Consider the following 24,733-nt stretch of genomic DNA (forward strand, 5'->3'; position numbering starts at 1 on the left):
TGACATCATTTGAGTCAATTGGAGGTGTACCTGTGGATGTATTTCAAGGCTTACCTTCAAACTCAGTGCCTGTTTGCTTGACATCATGGGAAAATCAAAAGAAATCAGCCAAGACCTCAGAAAACAAATTGTAGACCTCCACAAGTCTGGTTTATCCTTGGGAGCAATTTCCAAACGCCTGAAGGTACCACGTTCATCTGTACAAACAATAGTACACAAGTATAAACACCATGGGACCACGCAGCCGTCATACCGCTCAGGAAGGAGACGCGTTTTGTCTCCTAGAGATGAACACACTTTGGTGCGAGAAGTGCAAATCAATCCCAGAACAACAGCAAAGGACCTTGTGAAGATGCTGGAGGAAACAGGTACAAAAGTATATATATCCACAGTAAAACAAGTTCTATATCGACATAACCTGAAAGGCCGCTCAGCAAGGAAGAAGCCAATGCTCCAAAACTGCCATAAAAAAGCCAGACTACGGTTTTCAACTGCACATGGGGACAAAGATCGTACTTTTTGGACAAATGTCCTCTGGTCTGATTAAACAAAAATAGAACTGTTTGGCCATAATGACCATTGTTATGTTTGGAGGCAAAAAGGGGTAGGCTTGCAAGCCGAAGAACACCATCCCAACCGTGAAGCACGGGGGTGGCAGCATCATGCTGTGGGGGTGCTTTGCTGCAGGAGGTTTCTGGTGCACTTCACAAAATAGATTGCATCATGAGGAAGGAAAATTATGTGGATATATTGAAGCAACATCTCAAGATATCAGTCAGGAAGTTAAAGCTTGGTCGCAAATGGGTCTTCAAAATGGACAATGACCCCAAGCATACTTCCAAAGTTGTGGAAAAATGGCTTAAGGACAACAAAGTCAAGTTATTGGAGTGGCCATCACAAAGCCCTGACCTCAATCCTATAGAAAATGTGTGGGCAGAACTGAAAAAGTGTGTGCGAGCAAGGAGGTCTACAAACCTGACTCAGTTACACCAGCTCTGTCAGGAGGAATGGGCCAAAATTCACCCAATTTATTGTGGGAAGCTTGTGGAAGGCTACACGAAACGTTTGACCCAAGTTAAACAATTTAAAGGCAATGCTACCAAATACTAATTGAGTGTATGTAAATTTCTGACCCACTGGGAATGTGATGAATGAATAAATAAAAGCTGAAATAAATCATTCTCTCTACTATTATTCTGACATTTCACATTCTTAAAATAAAGTGGTGATCCTAACTGACCTAAGACTGGGAATTTTTACTAGGATTAAATGTCAGGAATTGTGAAAAACTGAGTTTAAATGTATTTGGCTAAGGTGTATGTAAACTTCTGACTTCATCTGTACATTGTATCTACCTTTGAGCATGGTGAAGTTATTAATTACACTTTGGATGGTGTATCAATACACCCAGTCACTACAAAGATACAGGTGTCCTTCCTAACTAAGTTGCCGGAGAGGAAGGAATATATAGAGTTGACATTTATTCCATTTTGAGTTTGCATTCCAATATTACACTTTATATACATCACAGAAGACTGAAATATAACAAAACTGTTTGACATACAAATACCACGTCAGGTTTTTTAAATAATCTTTATTAATTATGAAATTATGAAAACCAATCCTGTTGGTCATTGACTGCAGGAAAGGGCTATATCTGCTTGAAAATCTATGTCAAGACCTGTAAATGGTTGCCTAGCAATGATCAACAACCAATTTGACAGAGCTTGAATAATTTTGTTAAGAATAATGGGCAAATGTTGCACAATCCAGGTGTGCAAAGCTCTTAGAGACTTACCCAGAAAGACACAGCTGTAATCGCTGCAAAAGGTGCTTCTACAAAGTATTGACTCAGGGGTGGGGTATACTTATGTAAATTAGATATAATACATTTGCAAACAAGTTTTCACTTTGTCATTATGGGGTATTGTGTATAGATGGGTGGCCAAAAAATCGATTTCATCCATTTTGAATTCAGGCTGTAACACAACAAAATGTGGATTAAGTCAAGGGGTATGAATACTTTCTGAAAGCACTGTACATAACAGCGCATCACTGCACTCACAGCAGTGCTCAAGCAGTTTAATTCGAAAAGCTGAGCAAGGGATAGGTTTCCCATTAAGACTGCAGTTGTAGAACATACGAGGACACCAGTCATCCACTTTGCCCGGCTGCGGTGTCTTCTCTCTAACAGGATAATGAAGCTCAGTTCATAGGCTGATGAATCTGCCACTTCCACGGGGCCCTTCGTGGTAAATATTGTCAATAATGTCAAGTGCCAGTCGGGTGTCGGCCTTAAAGCGGCTGAGAAATGTTCAGAAAGAGGATTAAATCAAATGAATTCAGAATATATCTATCACAGGTTGGCTCCCACGGGCGATTCCACAGATTTAATTTGTGCATCGTCTTTCTGAGACTAGAGCCAGGTGTCTTCAATAAAAAGTGCTGGGGCTGACACACTCACCCATGCATCTCAATCACAGGGGCATCGGCGCAGACGGCGACTCCCTCCGCTGTCAACACGATCTTTTATGTCTGTCTGGGTCTAGCGGTGCACACTAGAGAGACATTTGATGGTTGTTTGTTCGGTGATTGAGGTGCAGAAATAATGCCCACCGAGTTGAGATTCTGACCTCTGATGAATTGTGTGAGAGGCATATGAGGTGATAGACAGCGGGAAAAATATCCAACTGATATAACAGAAATACCAGAAAAATGTATCCAGACTGTAATATCACCAGGTGATCAAATTGATATCACCAAGGAACAAACTCCAAATAGACTTTTAGATTAGATCATGAACAAATCATAGGCAATATGCTTTTGGGGCAATATTTCATTGACTACATTCTTTGCAATCAACTTGAATGTAAAATTCGAAACAAATAAATCACACTTGATGAATATTGCACATAATTTAAATAGTAAGCATTCATACCCCAAATACTTGATTGAATGTGATTTTCACCAAAGAAATAGAATCAGATGTTATTTTTCTGATTTTAACATCATATATAATTTCCACGCTATTTGATTATGCACATATTTTAGTTACAAGGAAAATTAATCACACTTGTCAGATTAAAATTAGGTCTTACATGTTTTTTTAAATTACAACTTGGATTTATACTATTGATTATTGTTTCAAACAACTGGTGCAGGACTTGATGTGTTTGATGTTAAATGTCAGGAATTGTGAAAAACAGAGTTTAAATGTATTTGGCAAAGGTGTATGTGAACATCCGACTTCAACTGTAAGCTTCTTTCACTGCATTACCCTAACACTCCGGACCTCTTACCCCGCCCCCAGGAGAGTACAAATATAAGCCATCGGACGCCAGTAATCACCCCAGCACCTGGTCAGTACGCGTTCACCCATATAATGAGTAACTGGCTGGGACGGCTGCCAAAACCACTGGACAGACACGCTAACATACTATATCATCTGCATAGTACAGTATAAACCACGGGAAGGGTGCTCTTCAGAATTTCCCTTAAGTCAGCTGCAGCGTCTTGTCCCTGTATCTGGGCAAACTACAACCTTGAAAGAGATAAGAGGACCACCTACAGAGAGTGTGATGAGGGAACAATACAGACAGACAGCACTTTGTCCACCTTGTCTAAACATGTCATATCAAATAAAATCAAATTTTATTGGCCACATGCGCCGAATACAACAGGTGCAGACATTACAGTGAAATGCTTACTTACAGCCCTTAACCAACAGTGCATTTATTTTTAATAAAAAAGTAAAATAAAACAACAACAAAAAAGTGTTGAGAAAAAAAGAGCAGAAGTCAAATAAAATAACAGTAGGGAGGCTATATATACAGGGGGGTACCGGTGCAGAGTCAATGTGCGGGGGCACCGGCTAGTTGAGGTAGTTGAAGTAATATGTACATGTGGGTAGAGTTAAAGTGACTATGCATAAATAATTACCAGAGTAGCAGCAGCGTAAAAAGATGGGGTGGGGGGGGGGCAGTGCAAATAGTCCGGGTAGCCATGATTAGCTGTTCAGGAGTCTTATGGCTTGGGGGTAGAAGCTGTTGAGAAGTCTTTTGGACCTAGCTGTCAAACAAGGTTTTAGGAGGACATCACTCCTTTGTTCCCACAGTGTGAATAGACGGTTTGACTAACAATTGAATGAGGAACGCAACACACTTGACCGGTTGATTCTGACTAGAATCTCTAGGGAGATTTATAATTGACATGTTTCACTTTGTCGCCCCTGAGGGATACAACCAATGCTTATTAAAGCTGATTGACTATTTAACATATGATTTGTTGCATGAGCTGAACATCTGAGATGTGCAAACATTTCTACACACTGGTCTACTTCTACCCACAGTATATGGTGTCAAGTCAAACTTAAGGGTTTAAGCCTATCTGGCCTTAAATGTAGCTGTGCGAGAGCTGCCGAGAGTGCTCATTGGCACTTTAGACCAAACGCAAGGTCGAATCAATGCTTCCCTCCACCAAGCCAAACATACACACACACCGGCAGACTGCTCCACTCCCATCAAATACTTTTAATCTCAGGCCAATTACAACTGCATTCTGGGAGCTTCTCGTCAGCTGTTCGCATTGGGTGTCAGCTGGCCGCCTCCTGCCTTTTGCTCGCTCTCTCTCGGCTTGACGCAGCAGCGCCACTCTGCTGTGCCAGCGGGGAGTCACCGGTTGGTGGTTGGTTTTACTTATTTAAACGGCGCCATTTGATTTTCAAAGCCACGATAAACCACTGAGGTGAACGCCATGTCTATGTCATTAGGGGGACTCATTTTGTAGGGATACAACATGAATACAACACCATCACCACCACCGTTGCCTGCCAAACAACGTTGAAGCGTTTTGCATTGCAGCAGGTCCAGGCCGTCTATCAAAATGGACTCTCCTGTGCAGGTTGCCAGGGTGAAATGAGGGTCTGTCTATACATGCAGAACTTCCAGGAAGCCAATCACGCACCCCCCTCAGACGTCATTGTAGAGCTGGGACGATAAACCGACCATTCTGATCACTTATCGCAGGGATTTGTCTGATATTGTTCATTACGATGAGTAGCCAATAATTTTTTTTTTATCCTCATCAATCTACACACAATACCCCATAAAGACAAAGTGAAAATGTAGAGAAATGTATAATAAATATTAAACTGAAATACCTTATTTACATAAGTATTCAGACCCTTTGCTATGAGACTCCAAATTGAGCTCAGGTGCATCCTGTTTCCATTGATCATCCTTGAGATGATTCTACAACTTGATTGGAGTCCACCTGTGGTAAATTAAATTCATTGGACATGATTTGGAAAGGCACACACCTGTCTATATAAGTTCCCAAAGTTGACAGTGCATGTCAGAGCAAAAACCAAGCCATGAGGTCGAAGGAATTGTCCGTAGAGCTCAGAGACAGGATTGTGTCGAGGCACAGATCTGGGGAAGGGTACCAAAACATTACTGCAGCATTGAAGGTCCCTAAGAACATAGTGGCCATCATTCTTGAATGGAAAAAGTTTGGAACCACAAAGACTCTTCCTAGAGCTGGCTGCCCGGCCAAACTGAGCAATCGGGGGAGAAGGGCCTTGGTCAGGGAGGTGACCAAGAACCTGATGGTCACTCTGACAGAGCTCCCGAGTTCCTCTGTTGAGATGGGAGAACCTTCCAGAAGGACCACCATCTCTGCAGCACTCCACCAATCAGGCCTTTATGGTAGAGTGGCCAGACTCCTCAGTAAAAAGCACATGATAGCCCGCTTGGAGTTTGCCAAAAGGCACCTAAAGGACTCTCAGACCATAAGAAACAAGATTATCTGATCTGATGAAACCAAGATTGAACTCTTTGGCCTGAATGCCAAGCGTCACGTCTGGAGAAAACCTGGCACCATCCCTACAGTGAAGCATGGTGGTGGCAGCATTATGCTGTGGGGATATTTTTCAGCGCCAGGGACTGGGAGAATAGTCAGGATCGAGGGAAAGATGAACGGAGCAAAGTACAGAGAGATCCTTGATGAAAACCTGCTCCAGAGTGCTCAGGACCTCAGACTGGGGCGAAGGTCACCTTCTAACAGGACAATGACCCTAAGCTCACAGCCAAGACAATGCAGGAGTGGCTTCGGGACAAGTCTCTGGATGTCCTTGAGTGGCCCAGCCAGAGCCCGGACTTGAACCCAATCGAACATCTTTGGAGAGACCTGAAAATAGCTGTGCAGCTACGCTCCCCATCCAACCTGACAGAGCTTGAGAGGATCTGCAGAGAAGAATGGGAGAAACTCCCCAAATACAGGTGTGCCAAGCTTGTAGTGTCATACCCAAGAAGACTCAAGGCTGTAGTCGCTGCCAAAGGTGCTTCAACAAAGTACTGAGTAAAGGGTCTGAATACTTATGTAAATGTGACATTTAATTTTTTATTAATTTTTTTATTGTCATACATTTCTAAAAATCTGTTTTTGCGTTGTCATTATGGGGTATTGTGTGTAGATTGATGAGGGGAAAAAACTATTTATTCAATTTTAGAATAACGCTGTAACGTAACAAAATGTGGAAAAGTCAAGGGGTCTGAATACTTTCCGAATGCACTGTGAGTACTAGTACCAGATCAATGTGCAGATGGTAGATATGTACCGTGCCTTCGGAAAGTATTCACACCCATTGACTTTTTCCACATTTTGTTGTGTTACTAAGTGGGATTAAAATGGATTTAGTTTTCTTTTTTTTCTTTTTTTATCTACACAAAATACTCTGTCAAAGTGGAAGAAAAAGTGGAAGAAAATTTCTAAAATGTTTATTTTTTTTAATTAATGGAAAATAAAACACTAATATACAGTATCTTGATTAGACAAGTATTAAACCCCCTGAATCCATACATGTTAGAATCACCTTTGGCAGCGATTACAGCTTTGAGTCTTTCTGGGTAAGTCTCTAAGAGCTTTCCACACCTGGATTGTACAATATTTGCTCATTATTCTTTAAAAAATTCTTCAAGCTCTGTCAAGTTGGTTGTTGATCATTGTTAGACAGACATTTTCAAGTCTTGTGGGGAGTGTCAATGTAGTGTGTGAGTGAGTGTGTATATGGTGTGTATATACAGTGGGCAGAACAAGTATTTTGATACACTGCCGATTTTGCAGGTTTTCCTAATTACAAAGCATGTAGAGGTCTGTAATTTTTATCATAGGTACACTTCAACTGTGAGAGATGGAATCTAAAACAAAAATCCAGAAAATCATATTGTATGATTTTTAAGTAATTAATTTGCATTTTATTGCATGACATAAGTATTTGATACATCAGAAAAGCAGAACTTAATATTTGGTACAGAAACCTTTGTTTGCAATTACAGAGATCATACGTTTCCTGTAGGTCTTGACCAGGTTTGCACACACTGCAGCAGGGATTTTGGCCCACTCCTCCATACAGACCTTCTCCAGATCCTTCAGGTTTCGGGGCTGTCGCTGGGCAATACGGACTTTCAGCTCCCTCCAAAGATTTTCTATTGGGTTCAGGTCTGGAGACTGGCTAGGCCACTCCAGGACCTTGAGATGCTTCTTACGGAGCCACTCCTTAGTTGCCCTGGCTGTGTGTTTCGGGTCGTTGTCATGCTGGAAGACCCAGCCACGACCCATCTTCAATGCTCTTACTGAGGGAAGGAGGTTGTTGGCCAAGATCTCGCGAAACATGGCCCCATCCATCCTCCCCTCAATACGGTGCAGTCGTCCTGTCCCCTTTGCAGAAAAGCATCCCCAAAGAATGATGTTTCCACCTCCATGCTTCACGGTTGGGATGGTGTTCTTGGGGTTGTACTCATCCTTCTTCTTCCTCCAAACACGGCGAGTGGAGTTTAGACCAAAAAGCTCTATTTTTGTCTCATCAGACCACATGACCTTCTCCCATTCCTCCTCTGGATCATCCAGATGGTCATTGGCAAACTTCAGATGGGCCTGGACATGCGCTGGCTTGAGCAGGGGGACCTTGCGTGCGCTTCAGGATTTTAATCCATGACGGCGTAGTGTGTTACTAATGATTTTCTTTGAGACTGTGGTCCCAGCTCTCTTCAGGTCATTGACCAGGTCCTGCCGTGTAGTTCTGGGCTGATCCCTCACCTTCCTCATGATCATTGATGCCCCACGAGGTGAGATCTTGCATGGAGCCCCAGACCGAGGGTGATTGACCGTCATCTTGAACCTCTTCCATTTTCTAATAATTGCGCCAACAGTTGTTGCCTTCTCACCAAGCTGCTTGCCTATTGTTCTGTAGCCCATCCCAGTGCAGGTCTACAATTTTATCCCTGATGTCCTTACACAGCTCTCTGGTCTTGGCCATTGTGGAGAGGTTGGAGTCTGTTTGATTGAGTGTGTGGACAGGTGTCTTTTATACAGGTAACGAGTTCAAACAGGTGCGGTTAACACAGGTAATGAGTGGAGAACAGGAGTGCTTCTTAAAGAAAAACTAACAGGTCTGTGAGAGCCGGAATTCTTACTGGTTGGTAGGTGATCAAATACTTATGTCATGCAATAACATGCAAATTAATTACTTAAAAATCATACAATGTGATTTTCTGGATTTTTGTTTTAGATTCCGTCTCTCACAGTTGAAGTGTACCTATGATAAAAAATTACAGACCTCTACATGCTTTGTAAGTAGGAAAACCTGCAAAATCGGCAGTGTATCAAATACTTGATCTCCTCACTGTATGGTCTAGTGAGTGTGTATCTGGTGTGTATATATAGTCTAGTGAGTGTGGGTAAGGTCAGTACAAGATAGAGCCAGTGCAGATAGTCCAGGTACCGTCAATTGACTACTTAGCAGTCTGGCTATTTAGCAGTCTTATGGCTTGGGGGTAGAGCAGAGTGAACAGTCTATGGATTGGGTGCCTGGAGTCTTCTGCAATTTTTTGTCTCTTCCTATGACACCGCCTGATATAGAGGTCCTGGATGGCAGTAGTAGTTTAAAGGATAATAAATAAATAAAATAAATAGATACAAAAACTGTGGTGCAAATTAATGTTATAAACTTAGCATTCTATTTATCGTTATCTCATCAGTTCAGGTAATTTATCGCAATATGGATTTATGCGCATATCGCCCAGCTCCATGCCATAGTCCTCTAGTCTCTCCATGATAATGCATTATTCACAACAGCCATGATAAACATAGTCATTGATGTTTGATGATGGTGCCTTTTATATGATAGAAGTTCTCAAACTGGATTGTCATTGGCTATACAGAGGTCTTTTCCTAACCAGCTTTGCTGCTGTTTTAAACATCAAAAGGAACGCGAAGCTATAGCCCACCACACCATGTTGGGAAAGCTGAGTGACACCTGCCTGTTCTGACAGGCAGACAGAAGCTTGTGGAGGAAAATAGTGTTTTATCAGCCTGGGCGCTACTAAACACAACTGAGCACAGGAATGTTAGTCTCTAGATTAAGAGATTTTTAAGGGGTTGAACTCCCCTCACCCCCTCCTCACACACACACAAACACACACACACCTTCTCAAGCTCAAACAGGAGTAGGGATGTATTCTTAGAAATACCGCTTGAGACCTCAGAAGTCTTGCTCTTCCTACAAGCATGTTCCATCACTGTATCTGACTGCATGTGCATGCTATAGTTTTTTTTACAACATTTTTATTAACTTTTATTTAATCAGGGGAGCTCAATTGAGACCAGGGTCTCATTTTCAATGGTGCCCTGAGTGGTGTACAATAGATAATCCAGTAGCCTAGATGGAAAGGGTGTGTCTCAAAGGGTTTTTGTTGACTTTCTTTTCGATTTTGATGACGCAGTAAGCAGGAAGATAACTGCTTCCCAATCACAAGTTTGAGCCATAACTTTGATTGAGGTATACTCCAAAAAGACCATGGACTATACAGAGACATTTTTATGTATATATAATAACTTGTAAACACAATATTTTAAAGAAAAATCATGTAACTACTGTAATACATTAACTACTGTAATAAATAGATGTCCTAATTCAATATGACATATGGACCTTAGCCTACTTCTTTGATGTAGTAGACTGCCATATCATCTTAAATGTCAGCTTTTGGTATGGATATCAGAATCTGGCTCCAAATTCCCACGGGACTACATTAGACAACATTTCACTCCCATGACATCATGTAACTATTTCACAGTGGTGCTTGCTCTTATTTCTATATGAAGAGTTTACTACAGTGGGGGGAAAAAGTATTTAGTCAGCCACCAATTGTGCAAGTTCTCCCACTTAAAAAGATGAGAGAGGCCTGTAATTTTCATCATAGGTACACGTCAACTATGACAGACAAAATGAGAAAAAAAAATCCAGAAAATCACATTGTAGGATTTTTATGAATTTATTTGCAAATTATGGTGGAAAATAAGTATTTGGTCAATAACAGAAGTTTCTCAATACTTTGTTATATACCCTTTGTTGGCAATGACACAGGTCAAACGTTTTCTGTAAGTCTTCACAAGGTTTTTACACACTGTTGCTGGTATTTTGGCCCATTCCTCCATGCAGATCTCCTCTAGAGCAGTGATGTTTTGGGGCTGTCGCTGGGCAACACGGACTTTCAACTCCCTCCAAAGATTTTCTATGGGATTGAGATCTGGAGACTGGCTAGGCCACTCCAGGACCTTGAAATGCTTCTTACGAAGTCACTCCTTCGTTGCCCGGGCGGTGTGTTTGGGATCATTGTCATGCTGAAAGACCCAGCCACGTTTCATCTTCAATGCCCTTGCTGATGGAAGGAGGTTTTCACTCAAAATCTCATGATACATGGCCCCAAAAATTATTTCCTTTACACGGATCAGTCGTCCTGGTCCCTTTGCAGAAAAACAGCCCCAAAGCATGATGTTTCCACCCCCATGCTTCACAGTAGGTATGGTGTTCTTTGGATGCAACTCAGCATTCTTTGTCCTCCAAACACGACGAGTTGAGTTTTTACTAAAAAGTTCTATTTTGGTTTCATCTGACCATATGACATTCTCCCAATCCTCTTCTGGATCATCCAAATGCACTCTAGCAAACTTCAGACGGGCCTGGACATGTACTGGCTTAAGCAGGGGGACATGTCTGGCACTGCAGGATTTGAGTCCCTGGCGGCGTAGTGTGTTACTGATGGTAGGCTTTGTTACTTTGGTCCCAGCTCTCTGCAGGTCATTCACTAGGTCCCCCCGTGTGGTTCTGGGATTTTTGCTCACCGTTCTTGTGATCATTTTGACCCCACGGGGTGAGATCTTGCGTGGAGCCCCAGATCAAGGGAGATTATCAGTGGTCTTGTATGTCTTCCATTTCCTAATAATTGCTCCCACAGTTGATTTCTTCAAACCAAGCTGCTTACCTATTGCAGATTCAGTCTTCCCAGCCTGGTGCAGGTCTACAATTTTGTTTCTGGTGTCCTTTGACAGCTCTTTGGTCTTGGCCATAGTGGAGTTTGGAGTGTGACTGTTTGAGGTTGTGGACAGGTGTCTTTTATACTGATAACAAGTTCAAACAGGTGCCATTAATACAGGTAACGAGTGGAGGACAGAGGAGCCTCTTAAAGAAGAAGTTACAGGTCTGTGAGAGCCAGAAATCTTGCTTGTTTGTAGGTGACCAAATATTTATTTTCCACCATAATTTGCAAATAAATTCATAAAAAATCCTACAATGTGATTTTCTGGATTATTTTTTTCTTCTCAATTTGTCTGTCATAGCTGACGTGTACCTATGATGAAAATTACAGGCCTCTCATCTTTTTAAGTGGGAGAACTTGCACAATTGGTGGCTGACTAAATACTTTTTTTCCCCCACTGTATATGCCATTATTGCACAGAAGCATGGCAGATAGACTAGCTTTCACTAGAAGTTACCATGTATCCTTATCAACTTACCCTGTCATATAACGTGTTTAGAGAGAATCAGGTCATCAAAATAATATTTCTAAAGAAATAGAGTTTCTTGCACCGTTGCACGGGTTATTGGGATAACTTCATGATGAACTGATAGGGCTGGTCTTGGTGAGTAGTTTGTGATGTGTGCTTTCAATAGGTTCCGCTGTTGTTAGAACTTCGATAAATAGGCGTAGTCTATGTAGTGCACTACATTCAGAATGAAAACCTTCAACCCAATTACTGACCTTTGAAGAGTTGAAGTCTTCGGTGAGGGATAATTTTGGTAGACTGCTTTCGGCATTTACTTTTAGTTGAGTCTAATCCAAGTGTCGGGTAGCTTACAAAGTTAAACTTGGGAAACGGACCAAATACATGTTTTAGAGTGTTGTTTAATAGCGCACGACATTGAACTTACCTTTAATACTAATTCCAAGTCCTCCCACATCTTGCTTTGTGACTCGCACCGTGCGCTTAACGTTGGTGATCGTTTCTGGGACGGGAGAGGAGCTGAGGTTTGCTTGGTCTCCATTAATGGCACCGGCGGGAGTTGGGTTGGGTTTCACTGGTTCTTCGGCGAACTCTCCGGGGCTCACGGTTAAAGTATCCTCCGTAAGTGTGGCTAATACACGGATCCAACGGTCCACGGTAACTCGAAGTTCCAACAGTCCCGTTTTCTGTGCCTTCATCGCGGCAGCCATGTTCAACACATTCCTGGAATAACTCTAAACTGGTTGGCAGTCGTGTAAAGAGATAGGGGTGAGGGAGAAGAGACCCAGCCCCCTCCACCAACTCTCTCTCTCTCTTCTGTTCCAAGAGGTTTTGCAATATTATACTCTGAAGTTAATTGAGGACAATTCATTAATGACCAAAGTTGTTGCAGTGTGGCCAACATGTTTTTTTGTCGATGAAAATAATTAATTAGTGCTGGACTTTCATAATTATTTAGAACGTGTTATAAATCATTCTATTGAGACATCCCGATTTAACATGAATCACTTTATTATTTGTATGATATCAGAAAAAGGCTGAAGTAGCCTACCAAATCAAACTACCCCAATATATGTTTTTTATGGGTCAAATCTTTTAATCTTATATTTTAATATTATTGACTATGGTTTGGGTTTAATGTTTTCTCTGATAAAAGATTGATATTGTACCGAATTCGGGGGTAACCACAACCGGGACTCGGACCCCCGTCCAGCGACTGTCAGCCAACACCTTAACCAACAGCCAACACCTTAAACATTACGCCCGAACCGCTTGATGAGGTCGCTAGGTGTTGGGTTAAGGTCTCGACATTATATAATATCCCCTTACTTCAGGAGAGTGTGTCCTCACGCTTGTCTTTACCAAGTCGCTCATGTTTACACGCCCCTCCGATGGCCTCAGATGCCATCCCACATCTGACACCAGTGTAGCGAATTCGGGGGGTAGTCCCGACCGGGACTCGAACTCGGGTCCAGCAACTGTCAAGCCAACACCTTAACCGGTCACTAGGTGTTGGGTTAAGGTCGCCACAATATCATGTTATAACGTGTTCTTTACACTTGTATGAAACATACATGATTTGTATGATGTTGCATTGTATCTAATGGTGATTGGGGTAGAACTAAATATCCCATTATCTTTAGCCTAAATGTATTACAATACAATCCCACTTTAGTGATGATATTGAATTCTACCAGAGGGCCACTTTATATGATTAATTTACATTATAGCCTAATAGTCCACTACAGTTTTGGCACCTCAAAAGGTTAAAGGGGAGACATGATATGTATCCATGTTGATATAGTATTATTTTTTTTATCACATTAATTGAAGAAAGTGAAACATAGTCATACTTTATAAAAGTGCTGAGAAATAGCAACTCAGTACATTTTTAGATTAAAATTGCCAGTGTAATAGGATCATCAATAACCTATAAACTGTTTATAGGAGACAACCATCCCACTAGGCCTATACAGTATCGGTAAAAAGGAGAAACAGAACCCTATTCACTATTGAACCCCTATGGGCCCTGGTCAAAAGTAGTGCACTATATAGGTAATAGGGTGCCATTTGGGACGTATCCTATATTGACCTCTTCTTGGGCTCTTAGCATATGGCCCTTCCTCTAAAGAAGTTAACACCATTCTGTAGAGGAGGATGTAGTATGGGGCTCTGAATCGTAATCAATCTGCCAACTACTCCGAAGAGCCTGACTCAGACGAACTGTGAATTCCTGAGGGGTGAGGGGAGTGTGCTCTTAGTACAGAGAGCACAGTGACCATACCAAATGGCACCCTATTCCCTACATAGTGCACCACTTTTGACCAGGATCTTATAGGTTTCTGGTCGCTCTGGTCAAAGGTAGTGCATTTACATATATTTTTTTATTTGTGTTTATTTTTGACATTTTTACATTTTAGTCATTTAGCAGACGCTCTTATCCAGAGCGACTTACAGTTAGTGAGTGCATACATTTTCATACTGTTTGACGTTTATTGTCATGAGTCTTGTCCTGGAGGCAGAACTGAGCGATTTCCCCTTAGATAGGCCAGCTGCAAAGTCAAAAATGTGCTTTTTGGTCTTAATTTCAGATTAGGGTTAGGCATTAGTGTTAGCAGTGTGGTTAAGGTTAGGGATAGGTTTAAAATCAGATTGTATGATTTAGTGGCTGTGCCAGCTAGTAACTACTCTGCAAAGCTGCCTCCAGAACAAGATGCATGACGAAAAACGTCAACCTGCGCGCTACATAGGGAATAGGGTTGCAATTTGGAATGCAACCAGACAGTCGCGAGAACGGAGATTGTCCGAGGTGTCAAGCTATAGCCTAGATGTAAATGCGCTGCTTCACTGCATCTGTTACTAGGCAGCAAGTGAAACAGCACAGCAGTTAACCCGATTTAGAACGTGGAGCTTCAACCCGCATGTCTGTCCCTCTCTCTCTAGTTAATGTAGTTTTTTGTACTGCAACACCCTTGACATGGAGACAGGAAGGAACTACACTAATGGAGTCCCTTCAAGTTGTATGCAGTCTACCTTTAACACACGATAATACGCATAGTGAGGAAAGAGTTTGCCGTAAAATAACTGAAATAGAACATCTGTCATTGGAATACACTTCGAAGCGTATTCTGTATATGGTTTCACCTATACGTTTCTGGAAGGCTAATAGGTGATACTTTGTGCTCACTGGCCCAAAGCTCGTGATCTGTGGCAAATAGAAAATAAAAAGTAAGAAAGACACAAGATGTATTTTTATTTTATTTGGTCATTTAGCAGACGCTCTTAACCAGAGCGACTTACAGGAGCAATTAGGGTTAAGTGCCTTGCTCAAGGGCACATCGACAGATTTTTCACCTAGTCGGCTCGGGGATCAGAACCAGCGACCTTTACGGTTACTGGCGCAACGCTCTTAACCACTAAGCTACCTGCCGCCCCTCAGGTAGCTTATTGTAGTTCAATAGCTTTTTTTCTCAAACATTTGCCACCCTCTGGTGGTTGAACTTACCTATCACGTGTGTCTCCAAGTAAATCTATGGTCTCTTTACATATGAGACTGTTGTCTTTGCTCATCCTGGGGTGTCACTAATGCGACACATAAGAAATGCATATACAGAACGAGTGTTCCCAATCTAAAATGCAAAGGTGGCTGGGGAGTTTCCACCATATTATTTTTAAATCAGTGAAGGGAAGTGAACAAGGACATAGCCAGGAAAAGCTAAATGTAGCCATGTGGGCTGACCTCTGACCTCAGCTATAACTCTAATACTTTACATTACATGGACAGAGGGGACCTGATCCTAGATCAGCACTCCTACAATGAGACTCTTTATGAATACAGGCTGTGTTGTCAGTGTGTCTCTGCGTTCAACTTCAGCTATCCCCTGACTTTGTTATGGTGATACATATCTATATGATACTAAGCCGAGTCAAGTAAACATTACCAGCACCCCATGTACCCCTAACCCCCCACCCCACCCCATGTACCCTAACCCCCCACCCCACCCCATGTACCCCTAACCCCCCACCCCACCCCATGTACCCTAACCCCCCACCCCACCCCATGTACCCCTAACCCCCCACCCCACCCCATGTACCCCTAACCCCCCACCCCACCCCATGTACCCCTAACTCCCCACCCACCCCATGTACCCCTAACCCCCCACCCACCCCATGTACCCCTAACCCCCCACCCCACCCCATGTACCCCAACCCCCACCCACCCCATGTACCCCTAACCCCCCACCCCACCCCATGTACCCCTAACCCCCCACCCCACCCCATGTACCCCCAACCCCCACCCACCCCATGTACCCCTAACCCCCCACCCCACCCCATGTACCCCCAACCCCCCCCCCACCCCACCCCACCCCATGTACCCCTAACCCCCCCACCCACCCCATGTACCCCTAACCCCCACCCCACCCCATGTACCCCAACCCCCCACCCACCCCATGTACCCCTAACCCCCCACCCCACCCCATGTACCCCTAACCCCCCCACCCCACCCCATGTACCCCTAACTCCCCCACCCACCCCATGTACCCTAACCCCCCACCCCACCCCATGTACCCCCAACCCCCCACCCCACCCCACCCCATGTACCCCCTAACCCCCCACCCACCCCATGTACCCCAACCCCCCACCCCACCCCATGTACCCCCAACCCCCCCCCCACCCCACCCCATGTACCCCTAACCCCCCACCCACCCCATGTACCCTAACCCCCCACCCCACCCCATGTACCCTAACCCCCCACCCCACCCCATGTACCCCTAACCCCCCACCCACCCCATGTACCCCAACCTCCCACCCCACCCCATGTACCCCTAACCCCCCACCCCACCCCATGTACCCCAACCCCCCACCCCACCCCATGTACCCCAACCCCCCACCCAACCCCACCCCACGCACCAAAGGATTAACTGTTTACCCCAATAGTGTCTTGAGTACAGCATTTCTAGACAGATGTCCATTTCAATATACACCCCCCCCCCACACACACACAGACATGAAATCCAAACACAGAGATATACACTTAGTCTGATCTCCAAAGGTAATTTAAATGAATCTGTTAGATGTGTAGATAGATCGATCGATCGATAGACAGACAGACAGACAGACAGACAGACAGACAGACAGACACAACACATGACCACACATAACCCTTTTATATCTTCTCGATGTAGTATGACTTTGCTTATAATTGATTTGTGAAGCATCTATGTGGTGCTTATGAAGACATTATTAATATTCTATGAAGCCTTTTTGAGTTGTAGTTTTTTAAAAGTGGGACCCCAGAATAATCTTCCCAGTTCTGACAATAAAATGTACTGCTGCAAATCTGATATGTGTTAAAACACTGTGAAAATGATATGTTATTTGAAAGGCCTTGTGTGAGGTAATCTCTCGTGGACAGACTACAAGGATCTGACAAAATTACGCAAGCTTTTAGTTCTGGGTTAACCAACATTATGTGAAGGGGAAAATAGGTACAGTAGACCATATTATTATTATTATTATGATTATCATCTCAGTATCAGATGATCTATCTAAGTGGGCAATGCTGCTTGATTTGAGTGGCACATATAACAATGGAATTATGACAAATTCTTTGACCATATGACTTCATGCATCTGTCATACTGCTGCTTCTTTGTAATGCGTATGACAGATGGCCACCCCAAGCCATTCTAAAGGATTCAATCTAATATTCCTAAAAGCTGCAGTGAATGGAACACCTGCAGGGTTCATAAGACTCATAGACATAAAAAAGTGTATAGATACAAACACACACTTGAGGGTTAACTGTATTGATCCATACAAACACCAAATAACTCTCTCACACACACACACTAACGTGTAGATCCATACATACACAATGGAGCCAGCACACACTAATGCCTTTGCACAAAGGTTGACATATACTCCAAAGAGAGCACAGCTTTATGCAAGCACACTTCGGTTGACTGTGATTTTGTGTGTGTGGAGGTGGTGGTGGAGGTGGTGGTGTTAGTGGTGGTGGTAATGGTGGTGGTGGTAGTGATGATGGTGGTGGTGGTGGTGGAGGTGGTGGTGGTGGTCGAGGTGGTAGTGGTGGTAGTGGAGGTGGTGGTAGTGGTGGAAGTGGTGGTGTTAGTATGGTGGTGGTGGTGGTGGTAGTGGTGGTGGAGGTGGTGGTGTTAGTTGTGGTGGAGGTGGTGGTCGTGGTGGTGGTGGAGGTGTTAGTGGGGTTGGAGGTGGTGGTTGTGGTGATGGTGGTGGTGGTCGAGGTGGTAGTGATCGAGGTGGTAGTGGTGGTGAGGTGGTGATGGTCGTGGAGGTGGTGGTGGTGGTGGTGGAGGTGGTGGTAGTGGTGGTGGAGGAGGTTGTTGTGGAGGTGGTGATGATGGTGGTGGTAGTGGTGGTGGTGGAGGTGGTGATGATAGTGGTGGTAGTGGAGGTGGTGGAGGTGTTAGTGGGGTTGGAGGTGGTGGTTGTGGTGGTGGTGGTGGTCGAGGTGGTAGTGGTCGAGGTGGTAGTGGTGGTGAGGTGGAGGTGGTGGTGGTGGTGGTAGCGGTGGTGAGATGGTGGTGGTGGTAGTGATGGTGGTGGAGGTGGTGATGATGGTTGTGGTGGTGGAGGTGGTGGTAGTGGTGGTGGAGGTGGTGGTGGTGGTGGACAGTTGGGGATGGTCTGCTGATTAATTTCAAATCCCCCTCCACCTAACCACCCTTCCCCCTCTCCAGATCTGCAGATATGCCATATGTGCCAGTGTGTCCGTCTGAGCAGACGGCAGGCAGCCTGGGCTGCTACCCCCAGCCCCAGCAGCCTGTCAGGGAGGGTGGTGGATGGAGGATGGACAGGAGGGTTCTGCCTGCCTGATTCAGACGGGGTTACACAGCCCTGATTTCAGATTAATACAGTCCCTATACTGTATATAGTGCTTACATCATTTTACATTACTTTACATCACTGTACAGTACTTTACAGTACTTTACATTGCAATTAGTTGTAATAAATTGGGGTGGGCAGGTTTGGGCGACTCACCCCATCCACTTACCAATATGTACTTACCAATATGAGACTTTGGGTGACAATGAGGGGTCAAGTGAGAGCGCGAGGTCAGGGCGGCTGCACCTCCTGCTGTATACAATGTGGGGTCAAGTGAGAGCACAAGGTCGGTGTTCGCTTGATCTCATTACTTCCTCTGTCCTTTTCTTCCTCAATAATGTCAACGTATATATATGCATGAGGACAGAGGGAGGATCTACGTAATGGGCCATCTCTCTGTCTCTCTGTCTCTCTCTCTCTCTCTCTCAATTCAATTTCAATTTAAGGGCTTTATTGGCATGGGAAACATGTGTTAACATTGCCAAAGCAAGTGAAGTAGATAGTAAACAAAAGTGAAATAAACAATAAATATTAACAGTAAACATTACACTCAGAAGTTTCAAAAGAATAAAGACATTTCAAATGTCATATTATGTATATATACAGTGTTGTAACAATGTGCAAATAGTTAAAGTACAAATGGGAAAATAAATAAACATAAATATGGGTTGTATTTACAATGGTGTTTGTTCTTCACTGGTTGCCCTTTTCTTGTGGCAACAGGTCACAAATCTTGCAGCTGTGATGGCACACTGTGGTTTTTCACCCAGTAGATAAGGGAGTTTATCAGAATTGGATTTGTTTTCGAATTCTTTGTGGATCGCTGTAATCTGAGGGAAATATGTGTCTCTAATATGGTCATACATTTGGCAGGAGGTTAGGAAGTGCAGCTCAGTTTCCACCTCATTTTGTGGGCAGTGTGCACATAGCCTGTCTTCTCTTGAGAGCCAGGTCTGCCTACGGCGGCCTTTCTCAATAGCAAGGCTATGCTCACTGAGTCTGTACATAGTCAAAGCTTTCCTTAAGTTTGGGTCAGTCACAGTGGTCAGGTATTCTGCCACTGTGTACTCTCTGTTTAGGGCCAAATAGCATTCTAGTTTGCTCTGTTTTTTTGTTTGTTCTTTCCAATGTGTCAAGTAATTCTCTTTTTGTTTTCTCATGATTTGGTTGGGTCTAATTGTGTTGTTGTTGTTGTTGTCCTGGGGCTGTGTGGGGTCTGTTTGTGTTTGTGAACAGAGCCCCAGGACAAGCTTACTTAGGGGACTCTTCTCCAAGTTCATCTCTCTGTAGGTGATGGCTTTGTTATGGAAGGTTTGGGAATCGCTTCCTTTTAAGTGGTTATAGAATTTAACGGCTCTTTTCTGGATTTTGATAATTAGCGGGTATTGGCCTAATTCTGCTCTGCATGCATTATTTGGTGTTTTACGTTGTACACGGAGGATGTTTTTGCAGAATTCTGCATGCAGAGTCTCAATTTGGTGTTTGTCCCATTTTGTGAATTCTTGGTTGGTGAGCGGACCCCAGACCTCAGAACCATAAAGGGCAATGGGTTCTATAACTGATTCAAGTATTTTTAGCCAGATCCTAATTGGTATGGCAAATTTTATGTTCCTTTTGATGGCATAGAAGGCCCTTCTTGCCTTGTCTCTCAGATCGTTCACAGCTTTGTGGAAGTTACCTGTGGCGCTGATGTTTAGGCCGAGGTATGTATAGTTTTTTGTGTGCTCTAGGGCAACGGTGTCTAGATGGAATTTGTATTTGTGGTCCTGGCAACTGGACCTTTTTTGGAACACCATTATTTTTGTCTTACTGAGATTTACTGTCAGGGCCCAGGTCTGACAGAATCTGTGCAGAAGATCTAGGTGCTGCTGTAGGCCCTCCTTGGTTGGTGACAGAAGCACCAGATCGTCAGCAAACAGAAGACATTTGACTTCAGATTCTAGTAGGGTGAGGCCGGGTGCTGCAGACTGTTCTAGTGCCCTCGCCAATTCTCTCTCTGTCTCTCTCTGTCTCTCTCTCTCTGTATCTCTCTCTCTGGGCCATGGATGTTGTAATCCCTACTGTCTGTCTGTCTGGGGGTCCCTCTCCCCCCTACTGATGATGTGGATGCCCTCTGCACTTTCTCATACTGATGGGGTACTTGCGGGATTTGGTGTGTGTGTGCGCATGCGTGTTAAGGGTGGTGGTGTATGTTTGTGTGTGTATCTCAAGACTGATGGTGTGTGTGTGTGCATGTTGAGGGTGATGTCAGAGCTGGTGTATGGGTGTGCGTGTTGAGGGTGGTGGAGGTGGTGTGTGCGTGTGTGTGTGTGTGTGTGTGTGTGTGTGTGTGTGTGTGTTGAAGGTCGTGGGGGGCTATACTCTAGAGAATGAACACAGCGTCTGCCGCGTGACCCCTCTGACACCGACCGTTTCCTGAGCTCAGCTGATAAGCGTGCCGCTGTGTGGCCCCAACATGCAGAGGACAACAAAAGAGGGGGAGGAAGACAAGAAGAAGACAAGTGGACAGCAGGCTCAGGGTCACTGAATGACTATTACAATGGCCACCCATCTTGCTGGTCTCCCAAACCCCCCAAACCATGGCCTTGGCCCTAAACCCACCTAATCCCACCTGGCCCAGATTCGGCCCTGGGTCGGCCCGGGTTAAGAGTCACCGGGCCAGGGCCGGCCAGTCAGTCAGCTGTCAGTAGGAGCAGGAAGTGTGGCAGGGTGAACAGTTCTTTGTCAGGGTGCGCAATCTGCCAGGTCACCCACAGCTCAGTGGCAGGCTGCAGCAGACCTGCTGGTGTGTGATTAAGGGAACGGTGACAAAGACGCAGAGGCCAGCTGTCACACACAGGGCAATAATGACAGGGGCAAATCCCGGCTCTCTGACTCTGCTCTCTTTGAGCCACTCTTGGACTCTAGACAGTTTTTGTTAACGTGTCACCAACTTGTTTTACTAGAGGTTTTAGGCACTGTTTAGTTACTCGACTGAAACTTGTTTTACTAGAGGTTTTAGGTACTGTTCAGTTACTCTACTGAAAGGTTATCACTTGTCAACACTTTGTTGTTTGTATTCATTGGACCCATAGATGAGGAATGGAATGATTTGTTGCTCTTTGTTTTTGCCTGTGTTTAAGATAATTAAAGGTGCATTTTGTAAAAGGTCCAAATGCAATGTCTTTATTAGTATATCTGTAGTAATTAGACTTTAAAACTTGCTTATACTGTAACACGTACTTAACTTACTTTGTGCCTACTATCACATACGGCATCTGTAGTAGTATAGAAGGAGATTATTTAGGAGAATATAATTAGAAAGCTCTTAAATTGCTTGTATATGTTCAGTGTTGCCAGACAGTGTCTACAACAAGCAGCTTCTTCCTGATTCATTATTGGTTGGTTCTTGTGCTCGGATGTTGAACATGTAAACAATTTATCATCCCTTCGTTCAACCCATTGATTAATATTTTCAGTGGTGTAAAGTACTTAAGTAAAAATACTTTAAAGTACTACTTAAGTATTTTTGTTTTTAGGTATCTGTACTTTACTTTACTATTTATATATTTGACTACTTTTACTTTTACTCCACTACATTCCTAAAGAAAATAATGCACTTTTAACTTCATACATTTTCCATGACACCCAAAATACTTGTTACATTTTAAATGCTTAGCAGGTCATGAAAATGGTCCAATTCACTCACTTATCAAGAGAACATCCTTGGTCATCCTAATGCCTCTGATCTGGCGGACTCACTAAACACACATGCTTCGTTTGTAAATTATGTCTGAGTGTTGGAGTCTGCCACTGGCTATCCGTACATTAAAATAACAAGAACATGGTGCCGTCTGGTTTGCTTAATATAAGGAAATGATTTACATCATTTAGCAGACGCTCTTATCCAGAGTGACTTACAGTTAGTGCATACATTCATTATTATTATTTTTCATACTGGCCCCCCGTGGGAATTGAACCCACAACCCTGGTGTTGCAAATGCCATGCTCTACCAACTGAGCTACATCCCTGCCGGCCATTCCCTCCCCTACACTGGACCAATTGTGCGCCACCCCACGGGTCTCCCGGTCACGGCCGGCTACGACAGAGCCTGGATTTGAACCAGGATCTCTTAGACCACTGCGCCACTCGGGCGCGACCGAATACTTTAGTACTTTTTATACTTAAGTATATTTTAGCAATTATTTTAAACTTTCACTTTTACTTGAGTCATTTTCTATTAAGTTATCTTTATTTTTACTCAAGTATGACAATTGGGTACTTTTCCCACCACTGAATATTTTTGGGTTATGGTACTCTGCTTTTACTTCGTTTGGTGACGTAATTCTGACATGATGTGAAAATTTGAAATATCAAACCCAACCTTGAATTTCATCCATCATATTTTTTATTCATTTGTTCCATAGTCATCTTTTAATCTGTTTCCTAGAATAGTATAGGCTATGTGCTGTAGATGGAGATGATGAAGATGGATCTGGAGATTGAGGGGATGCCTGTTCCCTTCTAGAATGTTCAAAAATAAGCTGCAGATGCAGTTGTGACAACCGCTCTCTCTCCCTCTCTTTCTCCCTCTTTCTCTCTCCCTCTCGCTCCCTCTCTTTCTCTCTCCCTCTCTCTCTCACTCTCTCTCTCCCTCTCTCTCTCCCTCTCTTTCTCTCTCCCTCTCTCTCTCCCTCTCTTTCTCCCTCCCTCTCTCCCCCTCTCTTTCTCCCTCTCTCTCTGGATGGCTGCAGCCAGCAGTAGGTCACCGGTTAGGGTTGATGGGCTACAGCCTGCAGTAGGTCACCGGTTGGGATTGATGGGCTGCAGCCTACAGTAGGTCCCGGTTGGGGTTGATAGGCTGCAGCCTGCAGTAGGTCCCTGGTGGGGACCACAAACAGTAGGTAATGGCTGGGCCACGGTGGGCGTTAATTTGTTATTGTAACTCAGCAGCTGTGCGGCATGCTCCGAGAGCAGGTGGCAGCCTCGCAGGGGTGGTGGATGGGGGATTGAGAGAGAGGGAGGGAGGAGAAGAGGGGGAGGGAGAGAGGAGCATGTGGTATGTGTTTGTGTGGGTGGTTGGTAGGGGGGTTGGGGGAGGGTTGGAGGGCTAGCTCTCAGCAACCAAATTATATATCCTGTTTCCAAGAGAAACAACATGAGGGCCTGGATGGGTTCCAATACCAGTCATTCCTTGCCTTCAATAGGTTGTTGTGTTGCAGAGAGGCAAGAAAGCAACACTACTGTAGAGATGGCACAAGGATGTATCAAATAAATAGATGGGGATGTGCTCCAGACCTACCTCTCTCTCAAATAGAAATTATTATTATTATCAAATAGAACATTCTTGATTAGCATCTATGCCACAAATAGCCTACAACATGACCAAAATAGAACACTGAATCAATCTAAACATTACCTGAATATTCTCAACAAGGATAACTACAACATGACCAAAATAGAACACTGAATCAATCTAAACATTACCTGAATATTCTCAACAAGGATAACATGATAAAATGTTCAGACATTAGTAATGACTGTCTGCTCTTTCTTATGACTACAGTAGGATATGGCCTATATGCATTGCAGACTAGTGGTTGCTAAAAACATAATATATATCTTGATTTAAAAGACATGGCTCCCGGTAAAGAACATTTTGTCTACACACCGTTGATATCCAAGCAGTGGTCTATTGGACGACAGGTAGCCTAGCGGTTAGGAGAGTAGAGCCAGTAACCGAAAGGTCGCTGGTTAAAATCAAGAGCAGACTAGGTGAAAAATCTTTGGATGTGCCCTTGAGCAAGGCACTTAACCCTAATTGCTCCAGGGTTGCTGTCAAATTTCCAATTCGCACTTGTACATGTGTGAAATAGGACAAATGTAAGCGCCCACCTAATTATTATTATTGTCGTATTTCCCATAACCTAATTTAGCGCCAGTAAAATGTATTTCCCTGCTTTTACGACGGTGTAACAACGCAGCAGAGTATTGGCTTGTGTCGAAAGGATTACAATTTGGCCCGCCCACCCAAATATTCAGC

The 24,733-nt window shown here is 43.8% G+C and overlaps 1 protein-coding gene across 1 annotated transcript in view; it reads right to left on the bottom strand.

The window, feature by feature from the left end:
• The window catches only part of LOC121577990 (alpha-1-syntrophin), a 66,639-nt gene extending 54,026 nt beyond the window's left edge, over positions 1 to 12,613 (bottom strand). The window contains exon 1 of the mRNA XM_041892023.2: positions 12,269 to 12,613. Coding sequence (XP_041747957.1) covers positions 12,269 to 12,551 — 283 coding nt within the window. The 5' untranslated portion in view covers positions 12,552 to 12,613. The remainder of the gene's footprint in view (positions 1 to 12,268) is intronic.
• Between the last annotated feature and the right edge of the window lie 12,120 nt (positions 12,614 to 24,733).

The sequence above is a fragment of the Coregonus clupeaformis genome, chromosome 12, assembly GCF_020615455.1.
Source record: "Coregonus clupeaformis isolate EN_2021a chromosome 12, ASM2061545v1, whole genome shotgun sequence".
In the NCBI taxonomy this organism is placed as follows: domain Eukaryota; kingdom Metazoa; phylum Chordata; class Actinopteri; order Salmoniformes; family Salmonidae; genus Coregonus; species Coregonus clupeaformis.